Raw genomic sequence first — 17,020 nt, forward strand, 5'->3', positions numbered from 1 at the left:
TGCTCCCCTGTCTCCAACTCCCAGATCAATCTTTGTGTCATAAAGCAGACTGTTTCTCTGATGGGACCTTAAAAACACAACATAACGTTTGTAAACTTTGCTTTGGATTGTTCTATACTCGGACCACACCAGCTCTTTCCCTGTCCTCTCCACCCACTGCCTTCAGCGCTACCTTCCTTTCCTTAAAACCTGGCTCTGATCAGCACCCTAGGTCTTCAGAAAGCAGGTTGCCCAGGGCTGGTGGTGGCCCCAGAAGTACAGCATGCTCAGCATTCCCAGGGTATTCGTTTCCCAGGGCTGCAGTAACAAATTACCACAAACTGGGTGACTTAAAACAGCAGAAATGTATTATTTCACAACTCTGGAGGCTAGAAGATGGAAATCAAGATGTTGGCAGGGGTATGCTCCCTCTGAAGCCTCTAGGGAAGAATCCTTCTCTGCCTCTTCCTAGCTTCTGGTGGTTGCTGGCAAACCTTGGCTTGCAGCTGCATCGTTCCAATCTCTGCCTCCATCATTATGTGAACTTCTTTTCCTGTGTTTCCTCTGTGTCCAAACTTCTCGCTTCTTTAAGGATACCAGATATTGGATTTAGGGCCACTCTAATCCAGTATGACCTCATCTTAACTTGATTACATTTGCAGAGACATGAATTTGGGGGGGACATTATTCAACCCAGTACAATCTCCAAAAGTCACTGTTAATGAAAATGTACTGCTTGTAAGGATGCAAAGAAAGATAAAACACATTCCCTGCCCTCAAAGAAAGACACTGTAGTCACAAAGGGAGTCCCTGCACCCAGAACATAAATAACCAACAGGACAGGAGATGCTAGGAGCCAACCCACTGGGGCCAGATGCCAATCCATGGGCCAAACAGCAGCCTTGCTTGAGGAATTCAGCCAAGAGGACACAGTCACTGAGGACACCACTAAACAACTTCACTCCGAGGGGAGGCCGATCCAAGCACATCCTTGAAGGAAAAGTAGGAAAAGCAAAGATGAGTAAGGAGGGCTTATCGAAAGCAGAGCTCCGAGGGGGAAGGCATACCTGGCAGAGTCTTCCTTCTGAAGTTTCACTGCAGAAACGAGAGGCTGAAAGGATGTAAATACCTACCGCATCAACTATAAGAACACGGTGAATGACTCTGGCTATAATAATAGTACGCTGTCATGCTGTAGCAATTAGCATGCTTTAAAGTGTCTCTCCTTTCATTAATTTCATTTGGTTTTTATGACAATCCTGAGTGTCATCAGAGAAGGGAACATCACATCTTAGAACTAAGGATCCATCAAAGCTTAGTGTCTGACCTCACGAGTGTGGAGTCACGACAGATGACCAGATCTTGGCATGTTTTGAAGACTTTCTGATAAGAACCTGTAACTATGGCTAGCAGCTGGATGCAAGCAAGAAGTCTGGCTCTGGGCTGAGTATCTGATGACTTACGTTCCCCTGGATTTTCTTTTATTGAGTAAGCAGGTAACTTGCTGGATCCTCTGCTGGCTGAGTCTTTAAAAGGTATATTTAAGGATGAAATGCTTTGATTCTGGTGTGATTCACTGAGTTCTTGATTGTGCAAAGTGCTAGACTGGTTGCTATGGGAGAATACAGAAATATAGAAGACAGTCCCTGACCATGAAGAAAATCCCGTCTAATTTAGGAGACATGAGACATATAGATTAAAAATGATATAAACGGGGCTGCAATGGAGTTCGTAAGCAGTTTCTCATCACTCAGGTGTCTGTTCAGACGCACCTTCTCAAAACCAGCCCACCCGACCCTGTGCCCCCTTAAAACAATGGCCTGCCACTCTCCACGTCACCTTTGAGCTCTTTATCCTGCTCTGCAGTCCTGATGACATTTACTACTATCTGAAACTAAATTTTTGCTCGTTTACTCTAGACATAATAACCATGAGAACATGGAATTTGTCTTGTTCGTTGCCGCATTCCTTGTACCTAAAACAATGTTGGGCACATTTTAGGTGCTCATTAAATATTTGTTAAGTAAATGAATGAAGTGCATATCAATCAACTGAAAATGGGCTAATATAACTTGGGTTAATGTAGTGTCTCCCACATTTCCTGATAAGACTCACCTAGGCACCTGTCAAAAAAATTCCCTGGAGATTCTGATTCAGTAAGCCCGGAATGGGGCCCAGGTATCTGTGTTTTTAAGAAGTATCCCAGGTGATTCTTTTACTGGGGCAGATGAGAAACTCAGGATTAATGCAGTGATAGATGGTGGGTGGGAGAGAAAAGTGAAGAGATGAGAGCAGGTTTCAGAGGCCAGTGGCTGCTCACTGGAATCATCTGGGGGAGATTAATAGGAATACTGACGGCACAGATGCTATTCCAGATCAATGAAATTAGAATCTTGAGGGTGTTGTGGGGGCGAGGGGCTGGATCTGGGCCAGGTTTTAAAGCTCATCAGGTGATTCTTATGTGCAGCCAAGGCTGAAAACCCCCTAAGATCTGCAGAAATATTTTATAAGTACTCTAAGTATATTGCTAGGTTGTGCTCCAGTGGCTTCCAGCTTCTTATGTCCCACAGGTGGAATCCTTGAACTCCATAGTCTGGAAGGGACATGTGTAGGGACTCATACAATAACCCAATTTGGGGAGAACTATAGTAGCTTTTTGCTACTGTAAAAGAAAAGTATTATTCAAAGCAACCACTGAATGTAATCTCTTGTACGTCATGGCCAGAGCAGAAAACACCTACAAGAATATTCTGACGGTGAGAAAGCCAAGGGCCCCTGGACATAGCCTAGATGGGCAAGGGTGAGTCATAGAGAGCCAAAATGCTGTCCTTATAATAAAATGGGGGAAAGCACAGGAGAATCCTGAGTTTCTCTCGCAGGCCTGGAGAAAGGTGATCGGTGGCCGAGAGAGAGAAGGAGAAGATGTGGAAAGCGTCTTTAGAAGTGGTTCTCAGCCTGGCTGCATATTATAATCACCTGGGGAGCTTAAGAAATTACTGATGCCCAGACTCTTTCTCAAAGATTCCGCTGTAATGGATACAGAACTGTAGTGCAGTGTATGTGTGTGTGTGTGTGGCAGGGTGGGTGCTGCAGGGTTGTTGATCAGAGGTTTAGAGAGAAGGAGGCGAGTCTAGGCAACTTAATCCCCCTAAGAACAGCAGCTATCATTTATTGAGCAATCACTACGTGCCAGCCACTAGGATGCCTGTTGTACACAGGTCATCTCATTTTATCCTCACTAAAATCTTGGGAGGGAGTTACATTGGTGGCTCCATTAACAGACATGGAATGAGACCTAGGGAGGGTCACAAGGTTCCGTAAGTCGTGAGTGGGAGCTAGGACGTCAGCCCAGAGCCTGTACTCATACCACTGTCTTTTACTCTTCAACCAAAGCACAGCCTGAAAAGGATGTCAGCAAGGACAAAGTCCCTGTGGTGGAGGTCACGTCCAGTCATTAAGTCGCTTGCTGTGCTGTGCTATAACATCTTCTCCTTTACCCCGGCCTTCAGCGAAGCCTGCTCCACAACAGCTGCGGAGGGGGATGCTGTGGGGAAAGGACCAGGTGGGGTGAGATTAGCGCAAGGCAGAGGGATGTGGGAAGTGGTGACAGCACGAATGGCCAAGAGCGATGCCCTGGGACCAGCTGACCAGCAGGCTGATGGAGAGCTTCCTAGAAAAGCAGCTACAGTGGGAGAACACAAGTCCCTTCTTGGGAACATGCAGAGAAGCAGGGGTGGGCACTTAAAGCGGGGCAGGTGGTGGACTTTGCCCTGTATATCAACTGAGGGGCTCAAGTCACTCCACTTGGCTTCTAACGGAAAAGGAGGCCGCAATTGTAGAGAGTTTGGGGCTTTCTGGGCTTGCACTACTACGTATGAAGTCATTTGTGATGCAGAGCTGGACTCTTCCAAATTTGACTGTTTACTCTTTTATTTATCCTGGATATCTCCTTTTTTTTTTTGGCTAAGAATCAACATTTTCTTAAACCTCTTCATTTCCATCACCAGCATTTTTACACAAAGAAACATAGTTACTGTTTTGTTCTGTTTAATCATTTCATGACAGCTACTCTGTAGGCAATAAGAACAGAGAACAAAGACCTGTGCTGAGGTGAAGACGCTGGGTGACTGGTGAGGCTCACCCACCAGCTGGGAACTCGCCTTACCACTTCCTTGCCTCCTGCTTTGAAGGACACGACCCAGCTTCATATCTCAGCCAAACTGCCATGCGTGATGGAACTTTTTGGTGTCTGGTAAAGACCTACAGACAGAAACGCTGACTGCTCTCACCTTTAGAAGTACCACTATTACATTACGGCTTCAAACGTTTGCATCTTCTGGTCCTACTTTAAAGTCCCTGGCAAAGGAGCCTAAATGAAAGAACATGAACTTACAAAATGTCCAAGGAATTCAGAGGTTAACCATCCAGCCTGTATTCGGGGCCTAAATTAAAACTGAGGCAAGTTGATTTGACACGGCCTCAAATTCTGTTCATTTTATTTAGGTACTAAAAGAATTAGTGACATGAGAACATTATGATCGTTAAACTTATCATATTTCTTGGCTTTTACATGTTTAAGAAAGACATGTCTCTGGTTTCCTTCTGTAAAATGGGCTTCAACAAAAATGAGATGAGAAGAAATAGGAGAGGGAGTCCAAAGAAACACATGTGGAGGTTATGTGCTGTTAGCCCTCATAGCGCTGAAAATCCAAAGGGACTTAAAATCCAGGTCCTATGGGCACATGCATTTATTTTAAAACAAGAGGAGAGGTCCCTGTGAAAACGGAGTTTGAATACTTCAGATGAACAAACATGACTCATTCTTTATACCTGGAATTCCCTAGACTGAAAAAGAGAGAGCCCAAGAGCAGATACCAACGTGTTCATACTGACACTCATCCAGTAAGACGCAGTGTTCCATTTTCTACCAACACTGACTCCCTCAGAAGGTGTAGGTGGAGGGAGTCAACAGGGTCACCAGCACTCAGAATGATGTTAACACTGTTTTAATCATCTAACAGATATTTTCCAGCAGGTACGTTTGGTTGAGAGAGGGGAAATATATGGTCCCTAACAGTGTGAGTTCTGAAGCCAGATTACCAGGTTTGAATCCCAGCTCACCACTTGGTAGCTGTGTGACCGTGGGCCAAGTCACTTCATCCTGTACCTCAGTTTCCTCAGCTATAAAATGGGAATTATAATATTTCCTATCTCATAGGGTGTGGTGAGGATTAAATCAGGTAATACATTGAGAATGCTTATAACAACGATCGGTGTATATTGAGTGCTCAATAAATATTAGCTCTTACCCCCTCACACATGGTGTTTTTTACTGGCAGAGTCTGGAGACTGGACAGCTAGCTACTCTCCTGCGCACAGGCATGTACTTACTTCTCAGCCCATCAAGGTAGCCCCACTTCCCTGGCTATGACTGATTTAGGAACGGGCAGGTGGTACAATTTGGGCAATGAGACACAATTTCCTGGAGTGGTGGTGGTGTTCAGGGAAGGTTTCTTAAAAGATGTGCACTGGAAGAAAATGTTTCTTTCCTTTTTTTTTTTTTTTAAATATTTATTTTTTCCCTTTTTCTCCCCAAAGCCCCAGCAGATAGTTGCATGTCATAGTTGCACATCCCTCCAGCTGCTGTATGTGGGACGCCGCCCCAGCACAGCCAGACAAGTGGTGCGTTGGTGCACGCCTGGGATCTGAACCCGGGCCGCCAGCAGCAGAGCGCGCACCCAACCGCTAAGCCACGGGGCCGGCCCTCTTTCCTTCTTCTAACAATGCTGTTCCTGCATGTACACCTGCCTCTAACAGCAGAGCCATCTTGAGACTGTGAAGGGAGATGGAAGAAAGATGGAAACGATGACACTGTCAAGTAGAAGAATTAACCAACCCTGAAGTGCCTACCTCTGGACTTGTTACATGAAACAATAAGTTTCCCTTATTGTTTAAGCCATTTTGAGTAGGATTTTCTGTTACTGTACTTGAAAACACCCCAACTGATGGGTATTTCTTGAGCATCTAATATGTTTGAGATATTTTATAGGAAATACAAAGTATAAAACCCTAAAGCTGATCTTGACAAGTTTTTTAGCTACTTGGGGAGACAAGCCATGAAAAGAAAACCAATAATACCAAGCAGTAAACATGAAGTGTTTGGCTTGGGGTGGTCTGAGAAAGCCACACAGATCATCTACGAGGAAAGGGCTCAAAGAGTAAGGAAAACATAGATGGGCAGAGGGCACATCCTAGGGAGGGGAACATTCCAGCCAGTGTGAATAAATGTAGGGGGGAGTTGGAATGGTATCAGTTTGCCAAGGCTGCCATAACAAAATACCACAAACTGGGTGGCGTAAGCGTCTGGATGTTATTCTCACAGTTCTGGAGACTGGAAGCACAAGATCAAGGAGTCAGCAGGGGGCCGGCCCCGTGGCTTAGCAGTTGAGTGCGCGTGCTCCACTGCCGGTGGCCCGGGTTCAGATCCCAGGCGCGCACCGACGCACCACTTCTCCAGCCATGCTGAGGCCGCGTCCCACATACAGCAACTAGAAGAATGTGCAACTATGACATACAACTATCTACTGGGGTTTTGGGGGAAAAATAAATAAATAAAATTATAAAAAAAAAAAAATTAAAAAAAAAAAAAGGAGTCAGCAGGGCCGATTTCACTCTGAGGCCTCTCTCCTGGGTTTGCGGATGGCTGCCTTTTCCTGCAACCTTAATGGTGTTTTACCTGTGCACCCTGGTGTCCCTTCGTGTGTCCAAATGTCTTCATGTAAGGACACCAGTCAGATTGCATTAGGGCCCACCTTAATGGCCTCATTTTAACTTAATCACCTCTTTAAAAGCCCCAGTTCAAAACAGTGCCATTCTGAAGTGCTGGGGGTTAGGACTTGAATTGATGAATTGTGAGGGGACACAATTCAGCCCATCACCGGGATGACAAGGAGTCTGAGAGTGGGTCAAAGGTTGGAGAGGACTGGGAGACAAGGCTGGAGGTTACGCTGGGACCAGAGAGCAGGGCTGTGACTGGGGGGCCTGGATCTCACTTTTGCAGCGGCAGGGAGGTACAAGAGATCTTTAACAATCTGGCATAGTGTGCCCTGGGTTTTTATAAGGGCGAGAACTGAGGTGAGAGAAATGGGATAGGACTGCTGTTGCACGCAATCTAGACAGGCCCCGACAGGACCCAACTCAGGAGGGGCACTCAAAGGGACTGAGTGAGACTGAGGAGAAAAGGACAAGATGTATGCTCAGACATCCCCAGCAACCAGGCCAGCGGGAGCTTGGGCCACAATAACTCAAGACTTAAAAAGAAGTATTATTTTGTCGTAACAGGGTTGTGAGGCCTGGGATATTGAGGCTCCAGCTTCCTAACACTTAGGACTACCTGTCTGAAATGGAACAGGCTTCCTTGTTGGCTGTGGAGTATTATCCGAGAAGTGTTCAAGAAGTGAGCTTTATAGAAAGGATGCAAACATTAGGTAGAAGACTGGATTATCAGATATTCTTGGAGGTCCCTTATATGGCCTAGTGTCAGAAGCTTGACCCTGGGTTTCATTTAGAACCCTGAATAGGCAAAACATCTAGCAAACACCCCAAATTGCCCAGTCTTCTCAAAGGACGATCCGGGGTAAGGTAACTCTCTGGACCCTAACCCCGGTTGGAGTACACCCTTTTGTTGTTTAGTTTGGGCAATATTCAGCATGCCTCTAGGGCACTGGGTGTTATGTCAGCTACCAGCTGGCATATAAAATTTTAAATGGGCTTGGAAAATTAAGTTTAAGAATTTGATCACTAAAATGAAAACTTAGAATTGCAAGATTTCTTGTACTATAAACATAGAATGTATGACTTCTGTAAATTGTAATCACCAAACAAAATACCTGCTTTTTAAGTTATTCTTTTAAAAATCTTTTTTTAAATTACAAAAGAAATATAAGTCTATTTTTTTTTAACTGGAAAGTAAACTGCAGAAGTATCCTTCCACCTCCCCAGTCCAGCTCCCTCAGGGACAGACACTGCAAACAGTCTTATCTCTGGCATTCCAGACCTTTCACTCCACATGCCCCAACCCCACACACACGCTTCTACGTACAAATACACATTTCATAGCTTACAAAGTATATATGGCATACACACAAAAATATATGTATACTTATATGGTTATATACATTACACATGCATTCAAAGGCATATAATTTTTATTTACTTAACACAACCAGGATTTATATTAAACATTGTCTAACAATTTGCATTTTTTCCCTTACTTATATATACAATTTTCTATGTTATATGTATATTTCCTAATGGCCCATGTTTTAAATATCTCATTAAATAATAAAAGCCAAATAGACCGCCTCACATAGATCATTCAAGATTTAGAAAAATAGGTAGTCTAAGAAAATGATAATGAAATAAAAAATTCTTGTCAGTTCTCAAACATCATAACACGTAGGGTCATTCTATCCTGAACGTTTTCAGTGGACTCTCAAAGGAAGAAAGATAAAATGATCCGATATGTCTTTACACTTTTATTATTAGGCAAATCTTTCCAGGTGCTTTCTTTTCAGATATTTAAAACTTCTATCTGAATAGAAAGAACACACACATAGAACTAATTTCAAAAGCTGCCCAAGGGTACATGTAGTTAAAAGTCTTCCTCTCCTCTCAGTTCCCCTGAGCCATAATTTTTCTCCCCAGAGGCAACTGTTAACCAGTTTCTTGTATATTCTAAAGATATTTAAGATTCTAGGGGCCGGCCGGTGGGGTGGCATAGCGGTTAAGTTTGCGCGTACCGTTTCAGCAGTCCAGGGTTCGCTGGTTCGGATCCTGGGCGCAGACCTACTCACCACTCATCAAGCCATGCTGAGGTGGCATCCCACACAGAAGAGCTACAACTCTACAACTATGACATACAACTATGCACTGGGGCTTTGGGGAGGAAAAAAAAGAAAAAGAGGAAGATTGGCAACAGATGTTAGCACAGGACCAATCTTCCTCAAAAACAAAAAAAAGGTTCTATACACTTAAAATAAGAAAATATCAAAAAAGCAAAACCATATCTCTCCTCTTCCTAAAATTCCAGCACTTGCTAGAGTAATTTTTATTCCAATTTTGACTTCTCTACCCAACCGAGAGAGAAGAGATAGAATTAGGCCACAGAGTCAAAAAGCTTATTTGGGAGCCTGAAAAATAAGTAAAGAATAAGATGGCTATCAAACGATTAACACAGACCTTGAGGGGCTGGCCTGGTGGCGCTAGCGGTTAAGTGCGCGCACTCCGCTGTGGCGGCCCGGGGTTCGCCGGTTCGGATCCTGGGTGCGCACCAATCCACCGCTTGGCAAGCCACGCTGTGGTGGCGTCCCATATAATTAGAGGAATATGGGCACAGATGTTAGCCCAGGGCCAATCTTCCTCAGCAAAAAAAAAAAAAAAAAAAAAGAGGAGGATTGGCAGACGTTAGCACAGGGCTGATCTCCGCCCCCCACCAAAAAAAAACAGACAGACCTTGAGAAAACCTATAAAGCTCTTGAATACAGCTCTTTCTTTAAAAAAATAAAATCTTCATGACAATGTAGCAGAAGTCAAAGGTGAAGTACATCCTATTTAAAAGAATCAGCCTCCAAATCAACATGATTCATTTTTTGTTCTAAGACTTAGCACAGTTACAATTCTATCTATGCTAACTTTTATAAAACTTACAATAAACCTCTTTCATAATTTTACATTTTGATTTCAAGATAAATTCCAGAGTGAACGGGGGAAGCTACTGGACTCAAAGTTCTTGTCTGAGGTAGATTCCCTTTACTGAGGCCTCTTCAGGACCAGTTATCACTCTCATTTGTATCCTTACCTCCCTTAAGGAACAACTGTTATTTACACAAAGGTAGAGGTGTTGATTGAAAGATCAGTTTCAAGTTTATGTTAGTAAAGAGAAAGCCTGAGAGCCAATATGGTTTACTCAAAACGCCTTTATTTCAATGGCAAAAAAGTATTAATCTTACTAGAATAGTTGAAGAGTTATATTTTTTCTTATAACAGTAAACACACATCTTAAGTAGCAACTCAAAGTACGTGTTAAAATAGGTCCACCAGCCCACACAAGATAAAATATGAATGTTGGTTAATAATCTGAACAAAAACCTAATAAGCTACTAAGAAAACAAGCCTTTAGAATGTTAGCTCCTCACATTCCACATAGAACTTCCAATGTTGATCCATTATATGGCATGGGAGAAATTCTTGATCGCTGATTAATAGTATTTCATTTATTTGTAGATAATGTGGGATGCTCTGCATTGACTCTCTGGAAGTTCCTGTTTAAAGAAGTGTCAATAAATTAAAAACTGTCTTTTAAAAAATAAGATTTAAACTTACTTATTACAAACTCTACACCCTCGTCAAGCCTATGAGCACACACAACAGGCTTTCCGACCAGGTCATTCTTCACTCACTCAGTTTTCTGCATCCAAGACGAAGCTGAAAATCAGCACTGGCTCATCACGGGCAAAAGAAGCCTGTGTGTGGTCTACAACAGCAAGGCGAGAAAAGGATGACTGAAGCTTCTGAAGGTAATTGTGCAAGCCCCTCTGTGCCTCAATTTCCAATAAATTGAGAATAAAATATTTGTGAGGATTAACTCAGATATTGCACGTGAAATGCTTGGCTACTGCCTAACATACAGCAAACATTCAATAAATATTAGCTGCTATTATTATTAATGTTATCATTACTTATTACTGAAAAGAGCATTAGGCTGTAAGATGGATGATCAATTTTCAAGGCCACACAAACTTGGTGTGTGATCTCAAGCAAGCTATATGGCTTCTCCAGACTTCTTCTCCTCTGACAGGCGAGAGAATGGATGATCAGCAGCATCCCTTTTAGCTCTGCCAGTCTAAGAGTCAATGATCCTAAAACCGGTTTCTTCGACTTCCTGACAGTCTCAGAGACTCCCTCCTCAGAGACTGGCTATATGAGCCAAAAATCATTCAGCAAATTGAATCTTATTCCACAGGTAGCACCAATATGCTAACTGTGTGTGACCTTGGCCAGATTATGAGCAATACCATATTGTTCATAATCCCAAGCAATACAAATGTTTACATAATTACACAACTGCGTGGGCATCTGGTGCTTTTGACGCCCAGTATCGGTTTATCCTTCCAATGGTGACTCCACCCTAATTTGCCTCTGGAGGAACATCCCTTTCCCCTACACTTGGCCCATGTGCTCTGGTGAATTATTCTCAATCTCCTGATTTATTTAGATCTAAGCTAATGAGTGAAGAGGCATTGATTCAGGGTGAGAACATGACCCATTCAGTGAGATGCAATGAGATCTCTGTTGGGTCTTCTGGTAAAGAGTCACATTCACATTCTTCCCCTCTGCACTTGGATCTGGAAACACGTAGCTCTAGGGTGATGCGAGAAGAGGCTGTTAGGATGGAGCTGAGAGATGGAAAGCAAGAGAAACTGGGTGCTAGTCATGCTGTTTAAACTCTCGCTTAAGCCTAAGACCTATTCCTGGTCTTTCATGCACATGAGCCAACACAGAGAGACGATCACCAACAAGACTACAGAATGGTAGGTAGGGGTGCAGAGGAAGCAACTTGCCCATCTTCCCAATTGATATGCTGGAAATAGAGAGGCCCAAACTTGGGATGCTTGAGATGATATGACAAAATTGTTTGGAAAACAGCACTTTCAGATGGACATTTGTTAACCTAGTAACTTCTAGAGGTAGAGTTTTCAATAAAGCAACACTAAGGTTAAACCTTTTTTTCCTTTTGCCTTATCATTCCCATCATTCATCTTTGTCAAATGAGAAAATACCACATATGTGAAAGCTTTCTGTAGAACTGTAAAGTGCAATTCAATATTACTTTTCATTCTAAACTAGCTTTGCTTAGAGATGAACCTGGGTTCTCTCCCTCCCTGAGGGGCTGTAATGAATTAAGAGAAAGGGACCGTTTTAGGTCTGCCTCCTCTTTTTTTAGTGAGGCTGATTTTATTGCTAAAGTTAGTAGAGTGTGATGGTTTTGATTTATATCTTTCTCAACAGGTTAGCCATGATACATCCACAAGATCTATTTGGTTGATATTCTAGCTTAGAGGCCATTCATACGGGTTCTCTTTCAAAGAGACAGAGGGCATGGCAGCCAAAATCTCACCCCCATCTCCACTCAAGTTCACTGGGGCATAATAGACTTCCCAATTTCCTACAATCACAGGACTTTAGGAAAACTAGAACTGGCTCCTCAGTAGCAGAAGATGCCATTTCCTGGGTGAACCCAGGGAAATGAAGCTCTGGGAACATGAATATCACATCACAAAACATAGTATTAAGACCATCTCCTAGTTTCTTACAGAACATTCTCCTTTCCATAATGATCAGACTGGAAGGAAAAAAAAGATCATTCCTTACAAAACACCTGTTTTCAACTCCTTTACCTCTCATCTTCTGCTGCCTCCTCCTCCTCCTCCACCACCTCCACTGCATGAGGTGTCTGCAAACTGCACCCACCACGGCATTCCTACCCATTTCACTCCAGCCAGTGCTGCCCCACACTATTTACTTCCCTAGGATCCTGCACCTTTGGCTTAACACTACTTCCAGCTTCCAAATTTCTTTGTTGTTATCCACAAGAAAATTCCCAGTATATAAGAGGCAGGAGGAAACCAACAAAACAAAAAACACACACATACAGAAAGTGGAGCTAAACAGGGTACACCCCACACAAGGATATATAAGAATACAGCAAATTGATTTCGAATTTACGATCCCAGTTTGAATTAAGTGTTAACTATACAATTGCTACATTATTTTATTACGTAAAAGTTATTTGAATCATACCAGGCAAGCAACATTCAGCAAAGTTAGAACCAACGAACGTCACTAACTTTTCTTCCTTTTGTGAAGCTGAGCAAACCTTTGCTCTGTATCTATATATCTCTATACAGGAAAGCATGAATGCCAGTATGTAATATTTCAAAAATTGTTTGCTTAATGATTAAATTAAATATCCCTAATAGGAGAAGATTTCACTTTGGGTCCATTAGTAATTGTCACTGTTTCATGGAAAGATCTTAGAAGAACTAGGCTGTTGTGATCTGTAGCAATAAAAACTGACAGGTAAAGCTCTGTAATCCCAGGAACAAACACATGGTCAGTCTGACAATATCTACTATTCATTTTTCCCAGTCCTCACTGTGGGGAGGATTAAGTGGATTGGTGCTCAGAAGCCTAGTTCAGCTTGAGGGGCTAGACACCTAAGAAACAAGTATTAAAAAAAGAAGTTCTATCACTGAAAGAATTTTTGTGAATGAGGAAGCGAGAAATTAGAACCCCGAGAAAGAGTAATTTAATCCCTTCTTTGATCAAATAATTATCATCTTTGCAACGATAACCAAGGACATCTACTTGTAGCTTCTTTGTGACAAAGAATTTTTTCATCAGGAACTGTGAAGACCACCAATCTACCCCACTGCGGGGTAGAGCCCTCTCCCTTTAATTTTCACTTTTACTTCAGGTAGAGTCCCTAGGCAAAGTCAGTGACCTCTGAGATCTGTAAACAAAATTTCTAAACAGCAGCACACACAGCAGCCCAGGAGAACCCACAAACAGCCATTCATGTGGACATTTGGCTCTTCTTCTTGTCCCTCATCCCCGAAAGAACGGCACAGCTAAGGAACCATTCTGCTCATGCATGACTGGCAGGGAGGAATAAATCTTCCTCAAGTAACACCACCAAATATTAGATATTCTGCACAAGTCTACTTCAACTGAATTGCTAGATTCATTATGAGGCAAAGGAATGGGCTCATGAAACTTTTCATGTTATCTAGTTACCCAAATTAGCACTTCAAAATGACAAGCTAATTAATTAAGTTAAAAATAATTTTAACTTTTATGCTTTTTCCTCTAACTTTTTAAAAAAAAATTTCCCTTAATAAATCAAAAGCAAAAATAATCAGATTTGTTATTTTAACTAATGTTCACTTCTGAAACATAATTAACCTATTAACTCTTTTCATTTAACCCATTTTACCTCTCTGGTTCTCAGTTTCATCATCTGCAAAACAGGCCCGAATCTAGTTGATATATAAGGTTCACTTCTAACTCTAAAATTACTGAGCTCAGACTTCCAGAACTTATTCTTACAAACTAAGCATTCTACATTTCATTAGGATTATGGAATGAAACTTTGCTTACTCTAGTTACAAATGGAAATGAACAAACATACTTATGTATACATTCTCATTATGAATCAGAAATATAATTCCAATCAAGGGCAAAATGATTAAGAATTATTTCAACAAATTATAAAAATACATCTGCTTGGGACCAGCCCCGGTGGCCTAGTGGTTAAGTTTGGCTCGCTCTACTTCGGCGGCCGGGGTTTGGTTCCGGGCGCAGATCTACACCACTCTGTTAGCTGTGCTCGCGGCCCACGTACTAAAAAGTAGAGGAAGCGTGGCATGGATGTTAGCTCAGGGCAAATCTTCCTTAGCAAAAAAACCAAAAAAAAAAACCCCCCAAAACATCTGTTCTCACGCTGGGGAAAACAATACTATTATGGCTACTTAAATACAAAGTTCAATGCCTTTTTAAAATAAATAGACCCTAAAAGACAAATATGGAGGTGGAATATTATATGATTTGATATTTAAAGCTAAAGTAATCATTTGATATAGATTTACATTGGTAAGATCAAGAGCCATCTGTGAAAATTATATTGGAATCAAGAAATAGACTTGAACATTACATTTAGAAGTTTAAAACTATTTAAGCCCCCATTCCTCGGGGAAAACTGAAATTTAATAGGTGCTTCCTTAAGCTGAACTGGGTTTGAAGTACTTGATTTGTAAAATGTGCAAGTTTTTTGTTCCTTTGTTGTACAGACATAACACCGCAGTTCTACTAGAAAGCAGCTCCTACGTGGCCTAAGGTACATAAAATAATCTGGCAAAAGGCCTGGCACGTGGCAGGTGCTCAACAGACAATTAGTTTTCTTCTCTTTCGTCCTCTATCAGTAGATGTATCCTCCACTTTAAGAATTAGGTCAAAAGAGTGATAATGGTGACACCAGGATGAAAAAAATTATGATTAAAGTAGAGAAAAAGAATCAACAATTGTAGGAGCTGAAATAAACACCTTTGGCTCTGTTATCAGGCACCCATCTTCCTGGGGTGTTTAAGGTTTAAGACGTTCTTAACCACATAAAACAAAAGCACCTGTGAATGTCTGTGCTCTATTACGTACACTTTTACAGAGAAATGAAGCACAACAGTGCTGAAATGAAGAAAACTCTTTCTTTAAAGTCACTTATTTACAAGAGATTATCAGTAGGTCAAGGACCATTTTTATTTAAAATAAAAAAGAATATTTTTTCCTTAAAAACCATGTTCTACTTTCAAATGAACAAGTGATGTTAGGTCCCCATGAAAGAAAATTACATAATTAGTATACATTAAATGATGGCTTGGGAAAAGAAAAACTTTAGGAGATACTCTTTTCTTTTTGCTTAGATGAATACATTTAGCTTAATCTGTTTTGCGTGTCTATGGTGACAGGGGGCATAAATATATAAAATTGGTTTTCCAGTGAAATAATGAAATGTAATCTATCTTAACAGAATGTTTTTTTAAAGAACTTTGTGAAAAATGTTATATGTCTGCACACAGTGATCACAAATTATATAGAAGTCCGAGAATGTTCATTTTTTCCCCTTCCAATTTATACTGAAATATCAATGAAGATTTCCTCAATAACCCAAAAGAGGAACGACAGCCAAGGAGGCAGAGAGGAGGCAGGCTTGGGAGGAAACTGTGAAACTTCAAGGGAAAATGCACCACAGACTCATTAAATTTTAAAGCTTGAAAGGACTTCAGACATCGATACTTCAGGGGTTTCACCAACAGAATTTCATTTTTAAAGGTCAGTGTTTGTATGTTTAAAATCTTTAATTAGAAACAACATATACCCTTAAATGTGTCAATATACCACATTATAAGACTCTGGAGTCCATCAATACATTGTCTTATCAATTTCGCTAGTTTTTGTGTAGAACTCAGAATAAGGCTCTTCTGTCATCTCTGATTCACTGAAGAAAGCCTTAAAATGGTAAGATTAAAAACTTTCATCACTTATCTTCGTGACTTAGGATTTTCTTAGTACCATGAATCCAAAATGATATGTAGAAATAAATTGGATATTGAGGTTGCTGCAATTCTCCCATGAAATGTTAATAGATATCATAGGATTAAAGAAGTTCAGGAAATGGTTAACAAAGCTAAACAGATTTCTTTATGATTTCTCATAAAGAGGGAGAGGAAGAGGAGGGGGAGGGAGAGAGAGTTCTCTTTTAAACTTCTGGTTGAGAAAATGTGAAGGGCCGTCACTTTATGTCTCAGAAGTAGAAAATCAGATAAAGGAGATACTACTAATTAACCAAAATCCCCTTCACCATTTGTTGAATTCTTCATCACAAACTCCATTATAGCCTGTGAGGTCTAGTCATGCCCACCTACTAAGACAGTCAGTCACAAGACAATCCAGTTTTAAAACAGCAGTCCTTTGGATCATATTCATGCTTTGTCACTCATTCGTTTAGTCAAGGAACATTATTCAGTGAACATTTACTGGGAAGCTACTGTGTGCCAGGCAATAAGGAAAATAATAGGAAGCAAGAGCCCATAAAAGTCTCTCTAAACTCAAAGATCTTCTCATTCTCTCAGGGGATTAGGATTAGGTAGCCAGCAATTACTTATAATATAGAGTAAGATTACATAATATTTGTAAATACGTAAGATTTGACCAGCTATTTGCACAACAGTATGTTAGAATCTATACACTTCTCATAAAAGTAAATGAAACTGCAAAGTTTCTTTTTTTTTCACCTTGTCCAAATTTCATTCTTTCCAAGACCTATTTGCTTGGCTCCTGTACTGGGTCATCCAAACAAGGCATGTCTGCAAGTGAAAGGGAGTGCTCCTAACAACTCTGCTGGATTAGGAACTGCCCAGTCAAGCCT

At 41.3% G+C, this 17,020-nt stretch overlaps 1 protein-coding gene across 1 annotated transcript in view; it reads right to left on the reverse strand.

Annotated features, from left to right (window-relative positions):
• Positions 1-10,036: 10,036 nt before the first annotated feature.
• ANKRD31 (ankyrin repeat domain 31) overlaps positions 10,037-17,020 on the reverse strand; it is a 133,943-nt gene continuing 126,959 nt past the window's right edge. The window contains exon 25 of the mRNA XM_058564112.1: positions 10,037-10,301. Within this exon, the coding sequence (XP_058420095.1) occupies positions 10,156-10,301 (146 nt within the window). The 3' untranslated portion in view covers positions 10,037-10,155. The remainder of the gene's footprint in view (positions 10,302-17,020) is intronic.

The sequence above is a fragment of the Diceros bicornis genome, chromosome 1 (genome assembly GCF_020826845.1).
Source record: "Diceros bicornis minor isolate mBicDic1 chromosome 1, mDicBic1.mat.cur, whole genome shotgun sequence".
In the NCBI taxonomy this organism is placed as follows: domain Eukaryota; kingdom Metazoa; phylum Chordata; class Mammalia; order Perissodactyla; family Rhinocerotidae; genus Diceros; species Diceros bicornis.